Source organism: Plecotus auritus (genome assembly GCF_963455305.1).
Source record: "Plecotus auritus genome assembly, chromosome: 4".
NCBI lineage: Eukaryota > Metazoa > Chordata > Mammalia > Chiroptera > Vespertilionidae > Plecotus > Plecotus auritus.
In genome coordinates, this window is record NC_137775.1 from 130,437,331 (window position 1) to 130,461,713 (window position 24,383).

Below are 24,383 nucleotides of genomic sequence, written 5' to 3' on the forward strand. Positions count from 1 at the left end.
TTCTGCAAGTTGTTTTTGAGTTTGACACGAATCTTCATCCAATAATGCTTGTAATTGTTGGTCTTCAAACTTTTTCGGTTGACCTGGACGTTCTTTGCCTTTCATATCAAAATCATCACCTTTAATGTGTTTAAACCAGCATTCACAAGTATCTTGAGATAGAGCATGTTCACCATAAGCTTCCCGAAGTATATGATAACTTTTCTTCAAAATAATGAATGAAAACTTCCCGCAAATGCTCTTTTTTTGGCACGAAATTCGACATTTTTAAGCGTAAAAATATCGATGATGTTAACACCTTCAGCAAATTTGACATATGAAGTTTTGAAGCTTGCTGTCAATACAACAAAATAGCATACATATCAAATCGCATATATATCAACATATGTGTAACTCCATCTATTGAAAAACATCCGCATTATGAACTGGTACACCTAGTAAATAAGTTTGGGAGTTCATTATCTATAAGGAAATGATTTCTAAACGAAGGACTAACTGCAAGCTCTAAGAGGCTGTCATCTCTACAGTCATTGGGTGACCTGGGTGCCTCTTGCCACCCTGTCCTCATTGTCAGAAACAGGAAATGTGGCCGGAGCATTTCTGCCCCTCCTTTCTGCGGAGCATATCTTCTCCTTGTAAAGCTATTGTCAGTTTCCCTTCTCCCCAGCCATCCATCATCATTTGCTATTTTCTCTGGTGACTATCACCTGGCCTCTCCAGCCTAGATAGACTGTAGCATAATGAATGGCGAGAGGGAGAGGCTCTGGGCCATCCTGTGCTCTTCTCAGGATTGAACAACGTGCTCTCTTCGACTGTTCATGGCAGTAGCTCCTTGATTATGGGAAGGCGTCTAAGGACTGCCCAGCCTGGTTGCTCGCCCAGATGTTAGCCAGCTAGAATAAATCACAGAGCACAGAGATTCACAGGCTGTATGGTCTTTGGCCACAGCCTTTACCTTTGGTTGTGACAGCTCTGTTTTCAAGAATATTTTCCCTGGGTCAGTGCTGTTTATTGGAAATTTAGTAAGCTAGGTTAAAACTTCTGGTCTGTAAGGAGAAAATCACAGCGAATACAGTGTGGCTAGCCCTTGGTAGCAGGACTGGAGTAACGAAGAAGTTCTTGTATGTGGAATTGCTCTTCAGCTTCAAGTCTCTCTCTCTTTTTTTTTCTTCTTCTCATTATTTCTGCCCAAGCTTTCAGTAATCCTGTGTCTATAGCTAACAGGGATTTAGAATAAATGACTGGAGGTGGGTAAATCAGGTCTGTATTTAATTATTGAATACCAAAAATCACAGAACATCAGAATTTTTAAAAGCCTTTGGAGATCATGTAGTCTTTAAAAAGATATGCTCACATCTAGTAGATTTAGGCATTGTTTTTTGTGTGCATTCATTTATTCCATAGTAAGTTATTTATGTTGTCCCTGGAGTGTAGAATATAACCAGGTTTCTTCTATACACCCGCCCCCCATTTCCTTGGTGATTCAATTGTGTCTAGATTTTATGATCTTAGAAGGGGAAGTGTTGATAAAGGAGGCATATTGACTGCTCCTTTTTTTCTGTCTGTTACTATCCAGGGACCTCTGAGGAGGATTTTTATAAAGGAGTAGTGTTTGTGCTGGTCTTGATGCTCTCCTTTAACTCGGCAGAACAGTCATATCACTGATGCAAAGACAGTACAATAAGATGGATTTCTTTCTAATGCGAAAAAATAGCTCATGTTTTAGACTTAAGCGCTGAACATGCCATTATATTTTCTGTTTTTCTTAAGACAGACCTTGCTCTGATTAGTTGGTGGAAACAACTAATCCAAGAGGGATTTGTCTAGACTCTGGTGCCCCTGGGAACTCTTGAGGATCTGGGCTGTGGATTCACATGTTTTTATCAGTCAATTTCCAAGATGCCTCAGAGACCATTAAAATAGATAATAAATCAGGTGAGATTAAGCTGTGTTTGGTATCATGCAAAGAACTATGATTAGAAAGAAAATGTTTAATTTAGAAAAAAGAATGGAAACATTGTAAATGCAGATTGTGAAGGTTTTGAGAAGCCCATTTTGTGGCATGTATCTTTCCTATCGGAGTCCTGAAACTCTTAAGAAATAACATAAGATAGATGAAAGATGAAAATTACTTTTATATTAATATAGGACAGATAGAGAGTTGAGTGAGTGTTCTAAATGAACATCAAAATTAAACTGATTTGCGCACCCACTCACAGAAGGTGCTGGACCACTCGTCCTCTGACAAGGCAGAAGCTTTATTACTAAATTTAGCAAGACCACACTTATTATCTACTAGAGGCCCGGTGCATGGATTCATGCATCAGTGGGGTCCCTTGGCCTGCCTAGCGGTGATTGGGCCGAAACTGGCAACCCGACATCTCCCAAGAGGTCCCGGAGTGCAAGAGGGCACTCTGCAAAGTTGCTGTTGCTCAGCAGCTCCTGCGTTGAGCATCTGCCCCCTGGTGGTCAGTGCACGTCATAGCTACCAGCCGGTTGGCCCGTGGCTTAGGCTTTTATATATATAGATATCATTCGGTTTCTAAAACGGAATAAGGGGGTTGCTGAAGCAAGTATGCCCAGCTTTTTCTTCTCAATTTTACCAGAGGAGTTAGTTCACTTTCCCTGGACTGGGTTAAAGATGGAGAGAGGTCAGGGATTACATTAATCAAGCTTCATTTTAATGGGAAGAAATATGAGCATTGGGGGTGGAAGGAGAGCATTTCTCCCAACATCCTAAAATATACATTGTTTTCACATCCTAAACTCTCTGTAATTAGGATATATCTGTAATCAATGGCATCTTAATGGATGTCCAGCTGAAGACAGTCATAATGACTTGTTTTGCCTCAGTGTGTGGGAGTTGAGTGACTATTCCTCATACTATGACTCTGTATTTCAGATAATGAACCTCTTAAGGACCATTTGAGGAATGAATATGAGTCTTGCTTATTACAGGGACATGTTTTCTTTAGATCTTCTGATGGCATCAAGAACATACCAATATATTAAACCTGTCAGAGTAGATATCAATCAGCAGCTTGAAATAAAGTACTGGAAACACTCCTTTAAGAAACTCACTTGCTGACAATCTTTAGAAAACAAGGGTAGTGACAACCCTGAGTCATTCAGAAGAGCTGGACTCTGAGTATTCTATAGTTTTAGAAATATCTCAACCAGTTTATTTTTCTTATATATCCTTATTACATATGTATGTGAGACTTATGGTAAACATCCACCTATTTTATTTATTTTTTTATTGTTTAAAGTATTACATATATTAGTACATATATCTAACATCCACCTATTTTATTTTATTTTATTTTTAAATATATTTTATTGATTTTTTACAGAGAGGAAGAAGAGGGATAGAGAGTTAGAAACATCGATGAGAGAGAAACATCGATCAGCTGCCTCCTGCACACCTCCCACTGGGGATGTGCCCGCAACCCAGTTACGTGCCCTTGACCGGAATCGAACCTGGGACCCCTCAGTCCGCAGGCTGATGCTCTATCCACTGAGCCAAACCGGTTTTGGCACATCCACCTATTTTAAAAGGAGCTTTTCAGTAAGAAAAAATAAAGATCCTAAGTGATAAGGAAGCATTCTGTAGTTTAATTAGTAGGACATTTCCCCCTCTTTACTGTTAACCTAAAATAATAGCAGATCTTTCAATCAGTGGGATCTTAGATTTGATGAAATACAGAAAGTTAAGTTCATTTGGGTCTCTGCTCCAACCTTTACATCCTTGGACAACTTTGAATGGCAGTTCTCTTCCCTTGAAAGTTTCCTGTGCTGTACTGTCCAAGATAGATACTGGTGGTTAGAGAGCAAGAGCTATACCCTTGCACTTTTTCTTGAAATATACTCTTTATTCTCACTGTGCTCCCATGAAAATGCTCATTCATGGTTTATTTAATGTGGAAGGCTAGGCCAAGTCATTCCAAATTGTTTTGTAGATATTGAAGTTAATTGTTTTCAAAGATGGTCCTTCTTATGCCCCCATAACATTTATCTAGATATGCTTGGTTTATTTCTTTGTAATATTTCTAAAAAACTAAATCTCTATTTTTTTTCTTTTTTCTGAAAGGGGGTCCTGATGACAATTTAATAGAAGGTGGAGGAACAAAATTTGTCTGCAAACCTGGAGCCAGAAATATTACCGTCATATTCCATCCACTACTAAGGTAAGTCCAATCCTGTGTAGTCACTGAAGGTCAATACTTTCATTATTGATGCAGATGTACAGAATGCTAATAGGTCAATCAGCATTGAAACGTCATAAAAAAGAAAACTTGCTCCATTTCTTAGGGCCTCACTATCAAAGTGGTCAATAGAATAAATAATGTCAACCCCACTAAGTAGCTGCTTGTTCTCAGGATAATACTTCATAAATACTTTAGACTTTCTCTCCTACTCCCTGTCCCTGCTCTTCTCCCTTCCCCCTTCTTTGCCTTCCTCTCCTTATGTATTTCAGAGATTGGCAAACTAGGGCCCATGGGAGAAGGCTAACCTGCCACGTGTTTTTGTAAATACATTTTTATTGACACACGGTCATGCTCATTTATTTATGTGTTGCCCATTGCTGTTTTTGTGCTACAATTGCAGCCGTGAATATTTGCAGCAGAACCCATATGGCTCATAAAGCCTAAAATACTTACGCTTCGGCTCTTGACAACAAAAAATTGCAGACCGGTGATCTGTCTCACTAATTTACACTAATTACTAAGATTTCCTTTGAGAATTGGCAGGTCTCTGAACAAATATGATTTATAAAACTAAAGACATTATATCAGTTAAATACATGATTTTTATATGTTGAAGGAAAACTTGATGGTGACTATTACAGTGCTCAGTTTATTGTGATACTATGATGTAAGAAAGTAAGAATCCATGATAGTTCTATTTAAAAAAAATTTTAAGCCCTAAGTACCATTAAAAGGGTGCTTTTGGGGATGAGGGAAGGGGGTTTGTTCAATGGATCTAAAGTTTCAGTTTTGCAAGATGAAAAAGTTCTTGAGATCTGTTACAACAATGTGCATATAGTTAACACTTACTGTACTGCATCCCTGAAAGACATTAAGATGGTAAATTATGAGTTTTGGCTACAATAAAAAAAGAGAACTTTTGGGACTAATATAATATCTAATACATATAATATCTAATGTGATATTAGTTATATGTTTTCCTTGGTAATAACCAGTATACATTTTTGCTGTATTTTCATACAATGAATAAGAAACCCTTGATTTCATTAAAAGTTAGATACCTCATATCATCATGTTAACTTTCTCAGGTAACTTCTATAATATTTGAGGCATTTGGATTAATGGTTAAACAGATGCTACTGAATTGGTCAGAGATAATACTATATGTACTTTTCCAAAACATAAGTACGTTATTACTGGAATTATCCTACCATCTCATTAGCCAAGAATTACTAAATTGATATCATTAGAATTCATTTAATTCTAATCTTTTAACCAGTTTTTAAAAATTGTACTGGAATACTTTGCCCAATTAGGTTTAAATGCAAAAAGCACAAATAAATAAATTCAACAACAATAACAATAAAAAGCCCCACTTTTGCACAATAAAAAATAAAAGATTTTAAAAGAAATGTTATTAACCTTTGAAAAATTGTTTTAGCAAACATTTGAGTAAATTCATGTAATTTAATAATGACTGAATTAAGAGAATTAAGACTATTCCTCTAAATGTAGTTGATTTTATATACCTATGAAATAGGTAAATTACAGCAGATAGAATTTCTGGATTAAGTAACAATTCTCTCATATATCGACTAACTTTGTTAATTTAGTACTCACTCTCTTCTCCAATTACAATTGATTTCTACTTAGTTAATGTTGCTAATTGTTAGGAAAATGGGAAATTACCTAAATCAGTATAGGCATCTTCTAACCTAGATTGAACGCCATAATTGACTGCAGAGTTCTGTATGGCTTGGTAAATGGAATCCTCGTGCTTACATTTGTCCCTAAGTACAAAAGAAACAAACTCTCTGGAAGTTTTTGGCAGTGTTTATAATAGCCATTTTTCAAGAGCTTTTTTTCCCATAAACATTTTTCCTCTTTCAACGTGAAGTTAGTTGAATGGAAAAAACATACCATTTCACACTTAATAAAATGCAATTCGGGTAAAATACTGGTAGAACTTAATGTATTACAGTTCTTGACAATTATTGTTTAGTGTTATATGTGCCTGCTTTACTGAAGAGTTGTTTTGAGGCTTAAGAATACTCCTATTAGGTTTACTCACTTGTTTGGTCTCTACTTTCATTCAGAATTGTATTATTATTATTATTATTATTATTATTATTATTATTATTATTTTCAATCCTCACCTGAGGAGTGAGGATATTTTTTCCACTGATTTTTTAGAGAGAGTAGAAAGGAGTGGGGAGAGGGAGAGAGAGAGAGACAGGGGTGGGGCGGGGAGACACATCATCTGGGACACATCAATTGGTTGCCTCCCACACGCGCCCAACCTGGGCCAGGGATCTGACCTGCATCCCAGGTATGTGCCCTTGATCAGGAATCGAACCCAAGACCCTTCAATGCGCAGGCAGATGTTCTACTACTGAGCCACAAGGGCCAGGATTAGAATTTTATTATTGGTTACAACTGGAGAAAGTTTTGTTGCATAATTTACAATAGTTGATCATTCATTCATTCTCTGTGTAACTCTTAATATTATGTGGTCTGCAAGGTAAGTCGACTCTTTTCCAAGCAGGTAATCATCATAGACTTTATATTAGCCTTTGATTCAAAGTGCAACCTATCTTCTCAAACCATTATAGAGTTTTAGCTGATAACTCCTGATGGGCTTATGGAACTTCAAATGACTAAGATCTATTAGTATATATTTTTAATTTTTTTAATTTAGTTTTTATGCTTCAGCACTTGCTGATTATTAGATTTATTATTTCTTCTAAAGTTTGGAACTTTACTTTCAGTAATGAGAAGAATCGGAGTGCATTGTCATACTAGTATATTTTATTTTTACTTTTATCATTTGAAAATTTCCCATTTCTTCTCTAGCCATTCATTTATTTATGGTCAATAAATGAGATGTTTATTGAATACCTGCAATGTGTGTTTTCTCTAAGTTAGATCTGGGGTCTTGTTTAGAAATAGTGACTCTTATTGTTATGGGCTTATTTAAATATGTATAGATATATTTTTCATCCTTTTGCTCCTTGATTTTTTAAAAAATATATTTTATTGATTTTTTTAAAGAGAGGAAGGGAGAGGAATAAAGAGTTAGAAACATCGATCAGCTGCCTCCTGCATACCCCCTTACTGGGGATGTGTCCACAACCAAGATACATGCCCTTGACTGGAATCGAACCTGGGACCCTTCAGTCCTCAGGCCAACGCTCTATCCACTGAGCCAAACCGGTTAGGGCCTCTTGTGTGGGTTTTTTTTCCGTGCTAAAGTGAATGAGATTTAGCAACTTATGACTTAAAAGAAGATGTAAAATAGTGGGAGAGGCAGTGTAGAAGAATGGAAAGTTAGGGAAAAGCATAATTTTAAAATTTAAAAAGAAAACAGAACAAGTTATCAATGTTCAAATGTAGGTTCCATCACTTCACTTTTACTCACTGATTATTTCTTGAACTCTGATTCTATGCCAGGTTCTGAGGAGACAAAAACATAAGATGGAATCCTTGCCTGCTCGCTTGTTGGCTGTGTAGGTGGCAAAAAATTAGGAAGTCAAAAATACCAATTATTGGAGAGGAGGTTGATCAGTGGGATCTCATACCTACTATGTAAATTGGGACAGCCTCTCTGCAAACAGCTTGACATTATTGAGCGATCACATCCTGTCACCAAGCAGTCCCATCCAGATGTGTTTCTGCTAGAGTGGAGTGACTAATTTTATTTCCATCCCAATTTTCCAAACTCTTTCTCATTGATTGTAATAATGAGTCTTTATTTATAACTCCATATTAAAAATAAGTTCAGAAGGAACTCATCACTAATTGACTTTTATCACAAGCCAGCACTGTTCAAACATGATGTCATTGCTTTCCTCAACTCTTTCAGTGAGGAATCTCAAGTACTTTTCACCAGGAAGGAAGAAACCCTACCCTCCCACGTATGTAGCAGGGCCTTCATTTTTCCTTCCCTTCACTTCTCCTGTGTCTAGCAACACTCTTCTCTGTCTTCTAGAAACTTTGTCTGTGGCTTTTCCACACTTTATTTATTTAAACATTTCTTTTCATAATTTTTATTCAGCTGCCAGTGCATTCTTTGCAGCCTGAAGGTTTTCCGTACAGAAAACTGAAGCACCTGCTGAGAACACCACACCGTGGATTCCCATTATGCTGTTTTATATATACTCAGCAGTTGTTTATACTGCCCTCACATAAACTTACTGCACAGGCTCCTCAGATCTGGTAACCTTGCAGACTTATTCTTGTACTCTTCGCAATTAATGCCAGCCCATCACCAGGAAATGCACAGGCTGTTGGAGGCAAATATACTGACTTCCTATTTGTTCACTCCCCATTAACCCTGCGGACCCCTTGATTTGTTTACTTAATGCTTTTCCATACCATTTTCTCTTTTTGGTTCATAAACCAGAAAATTGTCTTAGAGTGTGAGGTTTTAGAAAGATGAAGTATAGTAGTATCCTTGCTTCAGTCTTGGTCTAAAAAGGCATTGTGTGCAATTAAACCTTTAAGCTTTGGACGATAAGGGGTCATCTGAACAATTTTTCTCCTTGTGGGTCTAAATGAAAAAAACAAACAAAACCATATTGAAATAAATACACTTCAGGTCACACCTGGGTAGATTCTGAAATACTTGCACCAAAATATAGACCTTGGAAATGATAGGACGGATGCCTTTTTCCCACCAACCAGTTTGCTATTTTTATAGCTTTCTTGTAAAACATGCAAGAGGAATGATGGATTCACTCTGATAAATGGAATTTATTTTCTAGGCCTTGAATTTGAGAACAAAAGGGGAGAAATGTTAATGTTGAAATTTGAATGGCATATTTTTCTTCTTTTGTCTAGGTCTAACATGAATTTAAATTGTTAAAAAAATTATTATTTTTGAATAATTATATTATGGTAATTATTAACCATGATCTAAATATAACTAAACCTTCACCAATGAAGTACATTTTATTGAGGTATCAACTATAGTTTAACATAGTGTAACACTTTTTAATCACAACTAATATATAATGACTTTGTGGCTGCTATTTGAGGGGTAAGGAGTGAGAATTTCTTTTTCCCTTTGTTTTTTCATTTACTTATTATTATCATTAATCTTTATTCTCTGAAAATCTGAAAACAAAGAATATATCATGTCTTAGATTTGTTAGTACAATTTCTTCATATAGCAGAAAATGGTTGACAACAAAATGTATTCTAAATTCTTGTAGCATCTAAGTGAAGCATTCAGAATACAATCTAATGCTTGCTCTGTCTTCTGATCTATCAATCTATGCATGTATTCTGGGCCAATAAGGCAAATTAGTGAGGACAGTTACAAATGAAAGCAAAGTCATGTTTGTGTTGCTCTGTGTTGCTGTCACCATCTCTTGTAGGCTTCTGGTTTCAAAGGTGGAATCATCAAAGACAGACTGGGATTTGATGCCCCCCATCATTGCTTGAGAGGCAGAAATTCCAAGTGTTTAGAGCTAGGACAAGTCAGGACCAAGGACACATGAGTTCAAGGAAGCCTTCTCACTGTGTCCTCATGTGGCCTCTTCGTCCAAGTACATAAACCCTATTGGACCCTTCTGATCTCTTTTAACCTTAATTATCTACTGCAGAGAATATACATTAAGTTTTGCATTTAGAACACACTGTGGACATTAATTTAGTAACTGGTTTATTTAGTCACTCTTTTAGCACTGGGACCATTGTTCCAATGTAAAGGCATTTTCTGTATTGCATGGTAGAGAGGATAGACAGCTGAAAGTGGGCTGGGGAGTAAGGTAGGAATGATTATAGTTAAATTTTTGTTGTTTTTCAGATCACTGTGAGTCTTAAGTTTTTATGTATATAAAATAAAGGAGTCAGTTGGTCTGTATTTTTCTTTTTACCTTTTGAGTTTTGTGATTCTGTGATTGGGAAATGCTTTTCTAATATTTAGGGACTCCAAAGGCTTAACATTTTAAAATTTAAATGCTCAACTGACAGTGTATTTTTTTCTTTTGCTTATTGCTTCAACTAGCTTTTAAAAGGCATTTGGCTCTTTCAGGTAATGAGCACTTTGCATATATGAAGTGTTTTTCCTATGAGACAATTGAAGAACAGATGTTTGCAGTCTTGGGGTGACTTGGCAGAGGTAAAAGGCTGAAGACATAGTAGATGACAGTGCCATTTAAAGTTGTAAAAATGCCACTGAAGCTTACTCTGTTGAACACAACTTGAATATTGAATATCTAGGCAGTGAACATTTTTCACGATTATCAGCAACACTTCATTGAAATCAGACAGCAATTAAGTCTTCCTGGGTAGAACAAAAATGAAATATTTATTGGTCATTAAGGAGTAGGCTGGCATTTAGGTCAGTTAATGAGTTGAAATTTTCTTTGCACCTGGGGCTTTGGTGATGGACAGTATCTCTGGCTGTGTGCCTTTCTCAAGGCAATTGACTGTAAGAACAAGTAATTGTAACCACATAATCAATTCATATTTGTCTTCATAAAGAGTAACTTCTAAAAGTTAATCTTGACAGATACAGGAACTGCCAGTTAGCAGGAGTGTGGGGTACTGTTTCAAAGTTTCTTATGGCCTGGTTGTGGATAGCTGTGAAATTAAAGTCAGGGGATCAGGAAGTAGCTGAAACCAAACGTGAGGAATGAAAAGCTCTAGCATTGATTATGCCAGTAACATAGTTATGTTTCTAAAAATGATATCCCAAACTCCATGGCCATTGTGATTAATATTTTTATTTTTGTTGTATTCATTATTGTACTTATAATTCCACATATTGACAGTACTGGTAGATCAAAGGCTTATAAAATTCATTGTTATTATTAAGCATAATAATAAAATTTATTGGCTCATGATTTAACAAAATTTATTGGGCACTTACTTTCCATCTAGCAACCGACAAGTCTCTGACTGCATGCAATTTAGTCTAGCAGAAAAGTCAGACAACAAAAAGTAAACCAATACACCTGGGAAACATTATCAGGTTTATGAAGTGTTTATGAAGAACAACCGAGAAATTGGGAATTTAGTAATGACTGGCGGTGGTGGTAGGGGCACAATTTTATATAGGGTGAGCTTGGAAGGCCTTTCTGAGAAATGACATTTGATTGGAAGAAGATGAATACTCTTAAGGAAGAGTGAATAGAATGGTGTGAATGGGGGTGTGTGTTGCTGGGGTGCAGGCCAGGGCCTTTAAGCAGGGAGCTTGTACACAGGGTTGTCCAAGCAAAAATTTCTCCTTTTTGTTTGTTTGTTTGTTTGTTTATTTATTTTTAATAAATCTTTATTCAGATTATTACAATTGTTTCTCCTTTTTCCCCCCATAGCTCCCCTCCACCCAGTTCCCACCCCACCTTCTGCCCTTACATCCCCACCACTGTCCTCATCCATAGGTGTATGATTTTTGTCCAGTCTCTTCCTGAACGCCCCCCCCCATACCCCTTTCCCTCTGAGAATTGTCAGTCCACTCCCTTTCTATGCCCCTGATTCTATTATATTCACCAGATTATTCTGTTCCTCAGGTTTTTAATTCACTTGATTTTTAGGTTCACTTGTTGATAGATATGTATTTGTTGTTCATAATTTTTATCTTTACTTTTTTCTTCTTCCTCTTCTTTAAGAATACCTTTCAGCATTTCATATAATACTGGTTTGGTGGTGATGAACTCCTTTAGCTTTTTCTTATCTGTGAAGCTCTTAATCTGACCTTCAATTCTGAATGATAGCTTTGCTGGGTAGAGTAATCTTGGTTGTAGGTTCTTGCTATTCATCACTTTGAAAATTTCTTGCCACTCCCGTCTGGCCTGCATAGTTTCTGTTGAGAAATCAGCTGACAATCATATGGGTGCTCCCTTGTAGGTAATTAACTGTTTTTCTCTTGCTGCTTTTAATATTCTCTCTTTGTCTTTTGCTCTTGGCATTTTAATTATGATGTGTCTTGGTGTGGTCCTCTTTGGATTCCTTTTGTTTGGGGTTCTGTGCGCTTCCTGGACTTGTAAGTCTATTTCTTTCACCAGGTGGGGGAAGTTTTCAGTCATTATTTCTTCAAATAGGTTTTCAGTATCTTGCCTTCTTCTGGCACCCCCATAATTCTGATGTTGGTATGCTTGAAGTTGTCCCAGAGGCTTCTTACACTATCTTCAACTTTTTGGATTTTTTTTTCTTTTTGCTTTTTCGGTTGAGTGTTTTTTGCTTCTTTGTATTTTGATTCTTGTGTTCCTCTAGTCTGTTGTTGGGTCTCTGTATAATATTTTTTATTTCAGTCAGTGTATGTTTAATTTCTAGTTGGTCCTTTTTCATATCTTCGAGGGTCTCGTTATATTTATCGGCCTTTTCTAGGATATTCTTGAAAAGCCTTATAACTGTGGTTTTGAATTCTATATCCAGTCGTTTGTTTTCCTCCATTTCTTTCGTTTGTGATCTGTTTCTTTGACGCCGCATTTTCACTGCTTTCCTGAGTTAGTAGGGTAGATTTGTGTGCTAGGTTTCCTATATGGCCCAGTGGGTCGGCCTCCCCATTTACCTGAGGTGGATACTCTTGGTGCACCCCTTTGTGGACTGTGTGTACAGCCTTGTTGTAGTTAAGTCTTGATTGTTGTTGGTATCACTGGGAGGAATTGACCTCCAGGCCAGTTGGCTGTGAGGATCAGCTGTGTCTACGCTGGGAGAAGTTCGGTGCTGTAGACAGCCTTATAGGATTAGACTTGCCAAATTGCAAAAGCCTCTGTGCTCAGCTTGGATGGGGTGGAGTCTCAGGGCGGAGCAGACAGTCTTGGCTTCCAGTCAGCCTTGCCCTTTCGCGCACGTGTGCGCGCCTCCAGACCTCTGTCTTCCCCGGCTCCCGAGTCTCCGCCCGAGAGTCCAGATTCCCCCCACAAGAGCGTGGGTCCCCAGGGGCTCGCCTGGAACTGGGGTTCAGTGCAGTCAGAACTGGGGTTCAGTGCAGTCAGGAGCTTCTGACTCCCTTCTGCTAGGGAAAGCCTGTGGCAACCTCAACAGCCTTTGTGCACACTGGCACGCGGGCCTCCAGACCCCTGCCCGCTGGGGGTCCCCCTGGTCTCCCCCAGGTCTCCGAGTCTCCGGGTGCCTTTCTCTCTACCTGACAGTCCAGACTCCCCCTATATGAGCCTGTGTCCACGGGGTTTCGCCTGGAACTGGGGTTCACTGCAGTCAGAACTGGGGTTCAGTGCAGTCGGGAGCTTCCTTCCCCCTCCCGCCAGAGAAAGTCAGCCAGGCTCTCAGCCGCCCTTCCTCTCTGCACACACAAAGACCCTTTGCTGTACCTCCAATTCTCTGTGAGCTTTTCTCTTTTCTTCTAGTTGTATAATTTCCACTCAGCCAGCTTTCCTGTGGTTCTGGATGGTGTCCGTTTTGTCTTTTAGTTGTAGTTTTGAAATTGTTGTGCGAGACAGCAGTTTAGGTGCTTACCTATACCGCCATCTTGGTTTCTCCTCTCCTTTTTGTTTAAAACGAGGATAGCATTGTATTTAGATTGTAAAAATTTGGGAGACTAGATCTGAAACTTTCAGCGACTCTGAAGACCGAGAGAGCCTCGTATAATGGCTGTCAGTCTTTATCTTGCTGTCTTTGGAACACTCAGGAAGCCCTGTTTTTAATGGTGCCGTTATTAGCACTTCTCTAATTAACATAGTGAAAATCCTTTGTCCCTCTTAACAATAGTGTGTACTGAAATGGAAAAGAAGTCTTTGATATAGCCCACTTTGAGGTATTGTCCAGAGATATGGAGCAAATATTATAATGCCATTAGCCTGTCAAGATATTATTAAGGAGTTACTTATCCTGTGTGACACCCCAGGTATATGAGAGTTTGCAAAGAATAGTTGTGGCTGAACTGCAAACTACTGTTTCCTTGTAAACAGTAGGATGGTTTGATGGGCTTCTCTGCAGAAGGCCTGTTTTGCTTGTTTGTTTATCTGTTTTGTAATAAGCTTTGCCAACAAATCTTCACATTTTTTTATAGAAAACTCTGTAACTACATATGAATTATATATATTGGTCTAAAGTAGGTCTAACACAAGAGGTCTTTTTAACTTTTTCTGGCACTAACTCATGCTTATAAATGAGTAAATTTGGTAACGCCATTTTAGGTCTTCAAAACTCCAAATCTGTGTTCCTTTAACATCCTGGATTTCTGCTCTTTGAGATCTGTCCTTTCTCAAGTTGTTTCCTAACGTTATTTCCACAGTGGAGGGAGGATAGGGGTTCAGATGCATCTTCTACACAAATGGGGCACACAGTTAACATTTGTTTAAAGAAGTAAATAGGCATTTTATCGAAGTGCTTAGCAAAATATTTGTTGATTTGCAGTGAATGTTGTTTTCATTAGATATAAATAAAAATATAATATAAAATTATTTTTTCTTTAGTAATGATATTGAAATAGGTCAATCTTTCTTTCATATCTAAAGTGGGATATTACATTTTTTCATATCTTTTTACCCCTGTCATAACTAGAAAGTGTGTTATGGGATAAAATACAGAAATATAAAGGTGAATTTAGAAAGTTACTTTTTTATGCTACTGATCCAAAACTATGACTTTTATCATTTGACTAGTTAAACACACTGCCTGGCTTGTGTGGCTTAGCGGTTGAGTGTGGACCCAGGAACCAAGAGATCACCAGTTCTATTCCCAGTCAGGAAACATGCCTGGGTAGGGGCGCTGTAGGAAGCAGCCAATAGGTGATGTTCTTCTCTCATTGATGTTTCTATCTCTCTCTCCCTCTCTTTTCCCCTCTGTCTAAAAATTTATAAAAACGTATTTTTTAAAAAAAATATGAGGCTACTTATTAGAACTTTAAATGCTTTTCGCTTTTTCTTTCTCTTATGACTACATTAAAAGTTGATGGATGCATAAAGTAACTTTTGCCTTATCATTTTTTCATGATTAGTGGGACACCCTTCCTAAAATCTTTTCTAATAGAAGAAACCTTGCTTTAAAAGCTTTCTTATTTACCCACTTGTTCTGTTTCCATTAGATTTTTCACTTTTATTTAAAAAATGTGCAATAGCTCCTGGGTCCATTTTTGAATGTATGTGTGTTTGTGGGGGGGGGGGAGGGTGTGTGGTTTGTTTTAAAAGAGGGATTTAAGTTTGATTATTTAGAGTAAGCATGAATGTCACAAGCTGAAATAACTACTTTGTATTTCTTTTCCCAATATTTTTATCTTTGAGAAATGCACAAAATGTATCCCCGCATGTCAGTGTGATGTGTGTACTGGTGTTTGGAGGAATATTATTCCGAGTGTTCACAGGTATATTTTTATACAGATACATGTTTGTCCTTAATGAGCTAAAGCTAAGCTGGACATTTTGAAAGATGCTGGTGATTAGATAGTCTAGAAAATAACTTGTAGATCATACATTATTCATGCATGAGAGGAAACGTGCCTTCCCTGTTGCATTTTTATGAAACACAGCGGTTTTTGTCCTGTCCTCAGAATTATGAAAAATATTGCTGTTTTCAGACTGTCTGACCGGTGAAGGCCTATGAAGCACTTGAATGGTGGTATATTTAGATTTCAAACCCCTCATTTGAATAACCACTTTGGAATTTATATTACAGATGTTAAATGCATTTAATCTTCAAACTAACTTTTAGAGATTATAATTTTTTTAGACCTTGCTTTTACTTTCCGTATTTTCAAAATATGATATGTACTATATGGCTGAATTCTGATTGCAACTACCTGGCAATTTTTTTTAAATTACTGAGCAAAATGGAGAGCCAATCAGCACACATATCAAAGCACATCTCAACAACAATGTCAAAGAGGTAAGACATGTCAGTCTAGTTAGAGGAAGAGTACAGGCCATTTCTTATGAGAACCAGTTGGAAGAACCAAAAATGTTAGTGAAAAACAGAAGATTTGATCCCTATTTTCAAATAAATGTATATCACAAGAGATAAAGCAGTTTAGCATCTTGTTGTTGCATAAATCTGGATTAGAACTCCAACATTGGTTGGATGTTAAAGAAATGCGACTCTACATACTGATAATTCTCTAATGAACATGGCAATTCAAAGACAGGAACAGTTTCCTGGGAAGACAGTACCCTGGAGATGCTGACACAGAAGTGAATTTGGGATGCAGTGAACTAGATGTTGAGTGGTCAGGTCTACATTCTTTAAATCTAGGATTGTAAGTCATTCTAATATACTGTGCAGGTGGAGCTCTGGATAGAAAGGTTTCTTTCATTGCTTGTGCATTTGGGTTACTTTTTCATACCAGTTTAATGCTGACGCTCATTGGCAGGATCAAGGAGTCATAGTTGACTTCTGCATTATTTCAGCTTTGACTTTCTGCTTTCCAACACAAGGTTAAGAGGGAAACTTGTGTTTGGCTGTATCAAGAGCAGTTGTTACAGGCTTTCCTTCTGTCCTCTTTCGTTTTCCTTCTCTGCTCCTATTTATATATTTTTCTGTTTGTTTTTCCTGTGCCAGTAACTGGTCCATGATGAGTTTAAGTTAACTCAATGACTCTTAAGGCAACATGAAGACTGGCTTTCTTCTGCTGTAAAAGTTAATGTGGAACTAAAACTGTGTTTCCAAATAAACCTGTAATCATCGTGACTGCTGCTATGATTTTGACCTTAAAGTTTAAGTAGACATTTTGGATGTAGGTTTTCTTATTATCAGTTAAATTTTATAATTATTAATGAACATTGTTGGAAGCTTACATATAAAATACAGAGAAGAGTCTTTTCAGTGCAAAATGTGTACATAATTTGTGTGCTGCTTTTTATGCATTCTGTGCATGCATTTGCCTTGGATGCAATAACCAAAATATGCTTATTCAGCATTCAATGAAATGTGTTTATGTTCAGCCACAGGCCCATTTACATCTGATTTTGAAACCTGAATTGATAATGTAATTTGGTATCAAAAATATCATAGGAATACCTAGAGGAAAAACATGGTCTCTACCTTTAATAACTTATATTCCTTCGGGTGTTGGCCATACCTTGTTTCTCTGTACAATTAGCAAAATTATTTTACTGTTCTCCTTGCCCCTCAGAAAAGAAACTCTGACCCCTATTCATTTTGTCTTCTTATTTGTGCTTTGCATACTTTCTTATAGGGGCTTCTGCATAATACCCAGGGCTCGTCCTTGGTCATGTAAAGCTTTTTTTACTTTCAGTAATGGTCATTTGAACATTGAATCATTAATATTGCCAACTGTGTTTTTTTTATAGGTCATATCACTAGGGAAATGTTTTCCATTTCATGGTCAAGAAACCCTTTTTATTTTCCTTTTATACTCAAAAACAAATGAACTAACAAAAATAAACCTCAAACTAAGCAAGACTATTTTTTGAAATTTTGTTATTCAATAAGAAAAAGGCAAGTTCTTTGATTCATGCAAGATAAGCAAGAACAGACAGATATAAAGAATAGAGGTGGAAGTATCATAGAAGATGATTTAGTTTTTAATTACCTTAATTTCAATTTTTTGTAAGAATAGTGGTCTTTAACTTGGAAATGCTGGGTCTGTTCTTTTGCAAATGAAACAGATATTGGAGTTTTTGATGTCCTCAAATAGTCTTCAGTACTTGTGGAAGAATAGGAATTATTTGCAGATTACTTTGGTTAAGTTCAGCATTCTTTACAGCCTATTACTGGAAGCTACCACATTGTAAGTAGATGAGAAAGTATTTGAGCATAGGAAGAAGAACAAAGTGGAATGCCAGAAGTTTCTAGGATATCACTTTTTAGTGAAAGAATATGGAGGTATCTTAATTAGGTTCTATGAATTCAGAATCTGTAAACATTTTACAAACTATTCTGTTCTTTTCATTTTTATTGTGATATACATTAACATGTACAAATCCTGATATACAATTAATAATTTGTATGAATTTTTACACAAGTATAACTATAACCCAGATCAAAATATGGAACATTAATATAGGTTATCTTCAGGGCCCCCGAAACCTTCCTCATATTGACAGTCAATACTCTGTCTAGGAGGTAGCTATTCTTCTGATTTCCCTCATTGTAGAGAGACTGGTTTTGCCTGTGATGGGACTTCAGATGAATGGAATCGTACAATATGTCCTCTTTGGTGCTTGGCTTCTTTCATAGGACATTGTGTCTGTGTTAGTCATCTGCGTTATTGGGGGTAGCAGCAGTACTTGGTTTCTTTATGTTAGTTATTGTATCAGATGTCACTGACATTTATAGTTATAAAAACAATAGTCAATTATTATTTTTGAATAAATGGAATTTTTTAAGATCTATGGTCCTAAAACTGCTTAAAATCGAAACTTCTTCAAAACAACTTTTCAAGAAAATTTTTTATTTCCTGTCTTGTGGGGCTAAAGAGCCTCTTAGGCAAGTAAGAGATCTTGGGGGCCTGGGGCTTTTTCCAGCCAGGTGAGGCACCAGGGTGCCCAGGACCAGATTGTCCACATGATAAATATAGACCGTGTTCTACAGTCTTGGAAGTAAAAGTCAGGTGAACTAAAAGTAATTGAGTCTGTATTTCCTAGACTCAGGGATTATGAATCAATCAATGAAAAAATAACTGGCAACTAACATAGGTTGCCAGTTTTATTCAAGAGAAGGAATTTCAACACCAGGAAAAGTAAAACTATTACCTCAAAATGAAGAACCATACTTTTCAAAGAAAGATTGTTTGCAACTTTAAAGCAACATTCTTAGGCAAACTTTAATATGTAAGCTTGTGTTTAAGAACAACAAAATTCAGTCAAGAAGGAGGGAGAAGTGTGACATGAGGGATTAATCAGGGGTCCATTGGATGTAAGACTATCGCAGGGAACAATGAGCAGGCATGGGCTGCTGGCGAGGCCCTCACATCACTGCAGTGAGTAGGCACTGGCTGTGACTCACAAGGCTGTGGTGCATAATGGGCAGTCAGTAAAGGATGTTTGGAGTAAATGAGCAAAGGAATCATCAGTAAGTGGGTGGGCTCATTGTAAAAGTACAATACAAACTTGATGAATATTAAATATTTTAATAGGCCTTTGGAATTTTGCTTTTAATTCTCACATATTAAAAGCTATGTGTCTTTAACCTCTTTATCTTGAATCTATTGTTAATCATATTTATTCACTGTCTTCACTTTAGCTGCTTGACTATCAGAACATAATTCTGTGCCGTCACATTTCTCCTTGCCACTTTGCTTTCTGGGTTTTAATCCACCTGCACCTTCCTGGTGGCTGCTGGGTCCCTGGGCAGCAGTGCCCTCCTGGGCAGGGCATTCTCTCCCTCTGCTCAGTGCGCTCAGGGCAGCAGCATCAGCAAAGCCATCAGTATCTGTTTGCATATGTTATTTTTTTAAATGTAAATTGGAAATAAGAATAGAAAAGAACATTGTATGAAAAGAGGCCTCTAAATCCATTCTTTAAAATGGAATGAGAAATTCTGAGCAGGTTTGATAGAGGTGCATCAGCGCTCAGAACGGCACGCGAATGGATCTGCAGTCCTTTCTTATTTTGAAGCTTTCAGGAAAATTGAAAAGAGGATCTCACTGAGGAAAAAAGGAACCACATTCATCTCTGAAATGTGGGAGTCCCTCTGCTTCTTAAGCCTTGATTCTTGACTTTTTTTTTGGGGGGGGGGTTTGATTGACGTATTGATTTTTCATGCTGCAACTTACATTCAACAGGACTTGACTATACTTAAAGTAAACTGAATTTGGGGGGAAATTCTTCCATGTAGTCATATTTTTCTGTTTATTATTTTTCAGTCTCCCTCTCCTCCCAATAAATATTTATCCAGTGGGTACTGTGAGCCAGACATTATCCTGGCCTTTGTGGAGACTTATTCCTAATTAGGTTGTCCCCATAATCTGAGAATTAAAGAAAACCCATTACAAAAAAGTCCCTTACTCTCTAGTGCTGAATTCCCTCAGTCTTCCTTCTTTACCCTTTACATTTTATTGTTGCAGAGGCACATTTCTTTGTGTGTCCCTTCCTTTTCTGGGAGCTGTGCCTCCCTAGTTTTCATTCCATTTCTCTTCATCCCCTCTGGGATATTGTTTTTGTTTGTTTCTTTTTTGTTTTTTAGACCTAATCTCTCCCGTGTCTTCAGTCTTTGTCTTTCTAATGGCTCTTTCCCTGAGATCTACCAAAATTTATGCTCAACTAGACCTCTCTCCTTTCATAAAATCTCTTTCTGCATATCACCCCCTTTACCCATCACTGGAAAGCCTCTTTTCTCCCTACCAAGCTGTTCAATCTGTGCTCTTCATTTCCCTCCTTTTCCCCAAAGTTTACTTTGCACTCTACTGACCTGCAATACCTGATTGTCAAGTCTCAAGGGTATTTTTCAGTCTTATCTCTCCTGATTTTGTCATCCTTTTCACAGCTGATTATGCTTTATCTTTCAACCTTTTCCTTCTCTGCTTCCCTGTCACCGCCATCTCTGGCCTCTCATTCCACTTCAGGCCTGTTAAGTTCTGTTCTCTCTGCCTGCTCACTCAGCACAAGTTCTTCACAGTCTGCCCTGAACCCCTTCTGGCTCACTGTACATTGTCTCACTCATTCAGTAGTTGTAGCTGTTACTTTCAAAATGTCATCTCTGAACAGGAACTCTGTCCCAAGGTCCAGGAGCCAGGGTCAGTTCTAGAACTGAATGAATGATCTCTTTGTCTGCTTCCTGTAGTCTGTATCATCCTAAACTCTTAACATTCCACAGACCTCAGTGCTCTGCCTTGCCTCTCTTCCTCGAGTGTGTTTTCTCCCAACCGATGCCCTTTCCTTCTTTACCTGGTGAATTTCTACTCACCCCTCAGCAACATCTTTTCTGGGACACCTGACACCCCTCGTACTCCTCCCCTTTCCTCTATGTGCTTGTCGACCTGGCATATAATTATTCTCTAAGTGTCTTTTCTCATGGTCCTCAGATGTTTCTCCCTCATAGAGAAGGTGCTAGTGAGCGTTTCAATTGGCCTTGCATACCTGGAAGTTCGTTGCTGTCCCGCACACACTAGACTTTCGGTAATATCTGGTGAGTGAATTCACAATGTAAGCTTTTTTTTTTTTTTTTAATATTTTATTGATTTTTTACAGAGAGGAAGGGAGAGGGACAGAGAGTTAGAAACATCGATGAGAGAGAAACATCGATCAGCTGCCTCCTGCACACTCCCTACCGGGTATATGCCCACAACCAAGGTACATGCCCTTGACCGGAATCGAACCCGGGACCCTTGAGTCCGCAGGCCATTGCTCTATCCACTGAGCCAAACCAGTTAGGGCTCACAATGTAAGCTTTTCAGTGGAGAGTGGGATCCTGCAGTTCTCAGTGTCAGAGTGATAATGGGGACAGACATGTTAGGTGACCATGCACAGTTCAGAGTTCAGGATTTGTGCTCCTGTGTGCCTTAAGGTCATTGCCTCCTAAAATAGATTTGCATCCAGTTTTCCTTCTTGGGGTTAATTTCAATATCCAAATCAATTAATTACAAAGATAAATTTCCAAATGTGTTTTGTGGCTTAAGGAAACTGCTCCTTATGTGGTTTTGATAAAAATGATGGTCTGTAAGACTCCTTAAGGTAGACCGTTAATTTCCCTTGACAGCAGGCATGCTCCTCTCTCATCCCCTGCCCCCTCCCCTAGCCCAAGCCCGCCCCCCAGAGGAGCCTCCATACAAGACATGTGTTTAATGTTGGCTGTCAGCAAAGGTGCTGCAGCGAGTCACTCAGGTTTGAAGTTTGCAAACATACGTCCACCTTACTAAACATCACAAAGGCTGTCAAAAGTTTCATATTTTCTCTTCTCTCTGGAAGAAAAACCATCACAGATGTACAAGTTAGAGGAATTTTGTCAGAGGCTCCAGTGCTTCTGCAGGGAGTTTTATGTGTCCTTTGCATTGGGGAGAGGCAGGAAGCCCTGCTGACATTTTGAATGAATTGTTTCTAGCAATTTATGTGAATGTCACTATGAAGGGAGTCAATACTTTTTTCTTCTGAGTATTGCTTATATCTCATGCTCTCTTTTGTCTATTTTCCCTGAAAAGGGAAGAGTGAGCTTTACCTAATGACCTTGATATTTCTAGAATTTCCATTTTTTTCTTTTAGTTTCTTCCTAGGCATTTAGACTCTCTACCAAACCCACTCTTGGGATTCATCCACGTATGCCTTTACTTGGGAGTCAGATGAAATATATTTATGTGTGCTACACATATTTCAGATATGATTTTATTTGGTGGATGATGAATAACTACTGAGAAAGAAACCAGTTGCTCTTCAAAATATAATTAGCAACCCCAGCTCAATAGAAGCTTGCATTTGGTTATGACAAAGCGTGTGGCATGCCCTCTGCAAAGATAAGGAAGGGAAGATGAATGCATGTTTAATGCAATCAGGAAGGCCCTCTGTGATTTAAATGCATTAGCATACCCTGAGAAACCTGGTAGTATCTGAATGTCCCTAGGATAACGCAAAGTCTCTTCCAAACAAACATGATTGAATTACTTGAAGAAACGCATTAAGACAGCAGGCATGGTCCTTAATGGATCAACGCTGTCTATATTCATTGCCACAGCAAACTGCAGGAAAACTACCACTGCGCTATAAGGAGTCAGATTATTGATGCAGTCTTAGTGATTTTGCTTACATTGCTCACATCCAATTTGCCACCAAAAGTTTGATGCCATGCAAACATTGAATTTCTGGAACATTAATATTGTTTCTCACTTGTGTCTAGAAATAGTAATGAACATACAACTTGAATCTTTATATCTTGGATTGTATACAAGAGAATAAATAATAGTTCGAAACATTCTGAATTCTAGGAATGTGAGGGTAATGCAGATGGAACTGGTCATTTAAGTGTACATTCTGGGTCTCACGTTTGCAGCCCGCTTGTGTATTATAAAGGTCTCAGTCAATCCCAGTAAGTAATAATAGAAGTAGCTAAAATTATTGAGCCCTAGTGATACACCCAGTTATGTTTTAAATGCTTAACGTGTATTAGCTAGTTCATTCTTCACGGCAACTCTTATGTGGTCGGTACTATTGTTGTTCCCATTTTATAGCTAAGGAACCGGAGGCATAGAGAGTTGCCATGGCTTGCCTGAGAGCACACTATTGGAAATGGAAGCCTAGGCAGAAGTATCCCAGAACTCCTACCTCCTACTCTGTTTTCAAAGATGTGCCTTCATTCAAAACGCTTAAAAGAGAAGGTTTCCCGGACTCTGGGACTCTTCCCTGGTGGCTCTGATTGGGTTGTTTGAGTCTGGAATATCAAATCGGTAGGAGACTCTGGAATCAGTTCATAAACACAATTATCCTGCTGGGTTAGAATAAGTGATTTTTCTGTTTAAAAATTGAGATGAAAGACACAATATGAACAGCTCTGGGTCCCAGAAACATTGCAGGCTGGATCAAGATCAGTACCTTAGAGTTCGCCTCATGGTGGTCTAGTCTAACTACTATGCCCTTCTCTCAGTTTTGCTAATAAATGATAAACTTCTAAAGATAGTTGAGCTGATTTAGAAGAAAATTGTATGAATTTAACTGGTTAATTTAGATATAATTATTTGTACAAGAACCTTTATTTTATAAATTTACCCAAGATAAATTTTCAAGCCATTTAAAATACAATTTATTTTTTAAATTTTCTCTATTTCAAGAAATAAGTAGCATTTGACTATTTTTGAAAGCAAACATTGTGATTCTCTTTTAGCTTTGGGTCTATGAAGTAAAATAAAAACCTTCAAGAATCCCTATACCGCCCTAACCGGTTTGGCTCAGTGGATAGAGCGTCGGCCTGCGGACTCAAGGGTCCCAGGTTCGATTCCGGTCAAGGGCATGTACCTTGGTTGCGGGCACATCCCCAGTAGGGGGTGTTGCAGGAGGCAGCTGATCGATGTTACTCTCTCATCGATGTTTCTAACTCTCTATCCCTCTCCCTTCCTCTCTGTAAAAAATCAATAAAACATATTTAAAAAAAAAAAAAAAGAATCCCTATACCCCTGCAGGAGTGTGTTCATGATGAATTTCCTCTCTTGGCATTATCTTCTGGAAAACACACATGTCTCTATATTTTGAAGCATTGCATTATTTCTCAAATGACTTCTGCCATTGTGGACGCTGCTTCTTTTCAATGAGATAAGATGAGTATAATATTGTTCTCAAATATTTTACTCTTTATGACACTATTATGAATTAGCTTTAAACACATATATCTCCC

General features: G+C 37.9%; 1 protein-coding gene across 1 annotated transcript in view; it reads left to right on the forward strand.

Annotated features, from left to right (window-relative positions):
- Positions 1-24,383, forward strand: part of EXOC4 (exocyst complex component 4) — a 771,568-nt gene that overhangs the window by 346,727 nt on the left and 400,458 nt on the right. Inside the window, exon 10 of the mRNA XM_080666468.1 lies at positions 4,091-4,187. Within this exon, the coding sequence (XP_080522594.1) occupies positions 4,091-4,187 (97 nt within the window). The remainder of the gene's footprint in view (positions 1-4,090; positions 4,188-24,383) is intronic.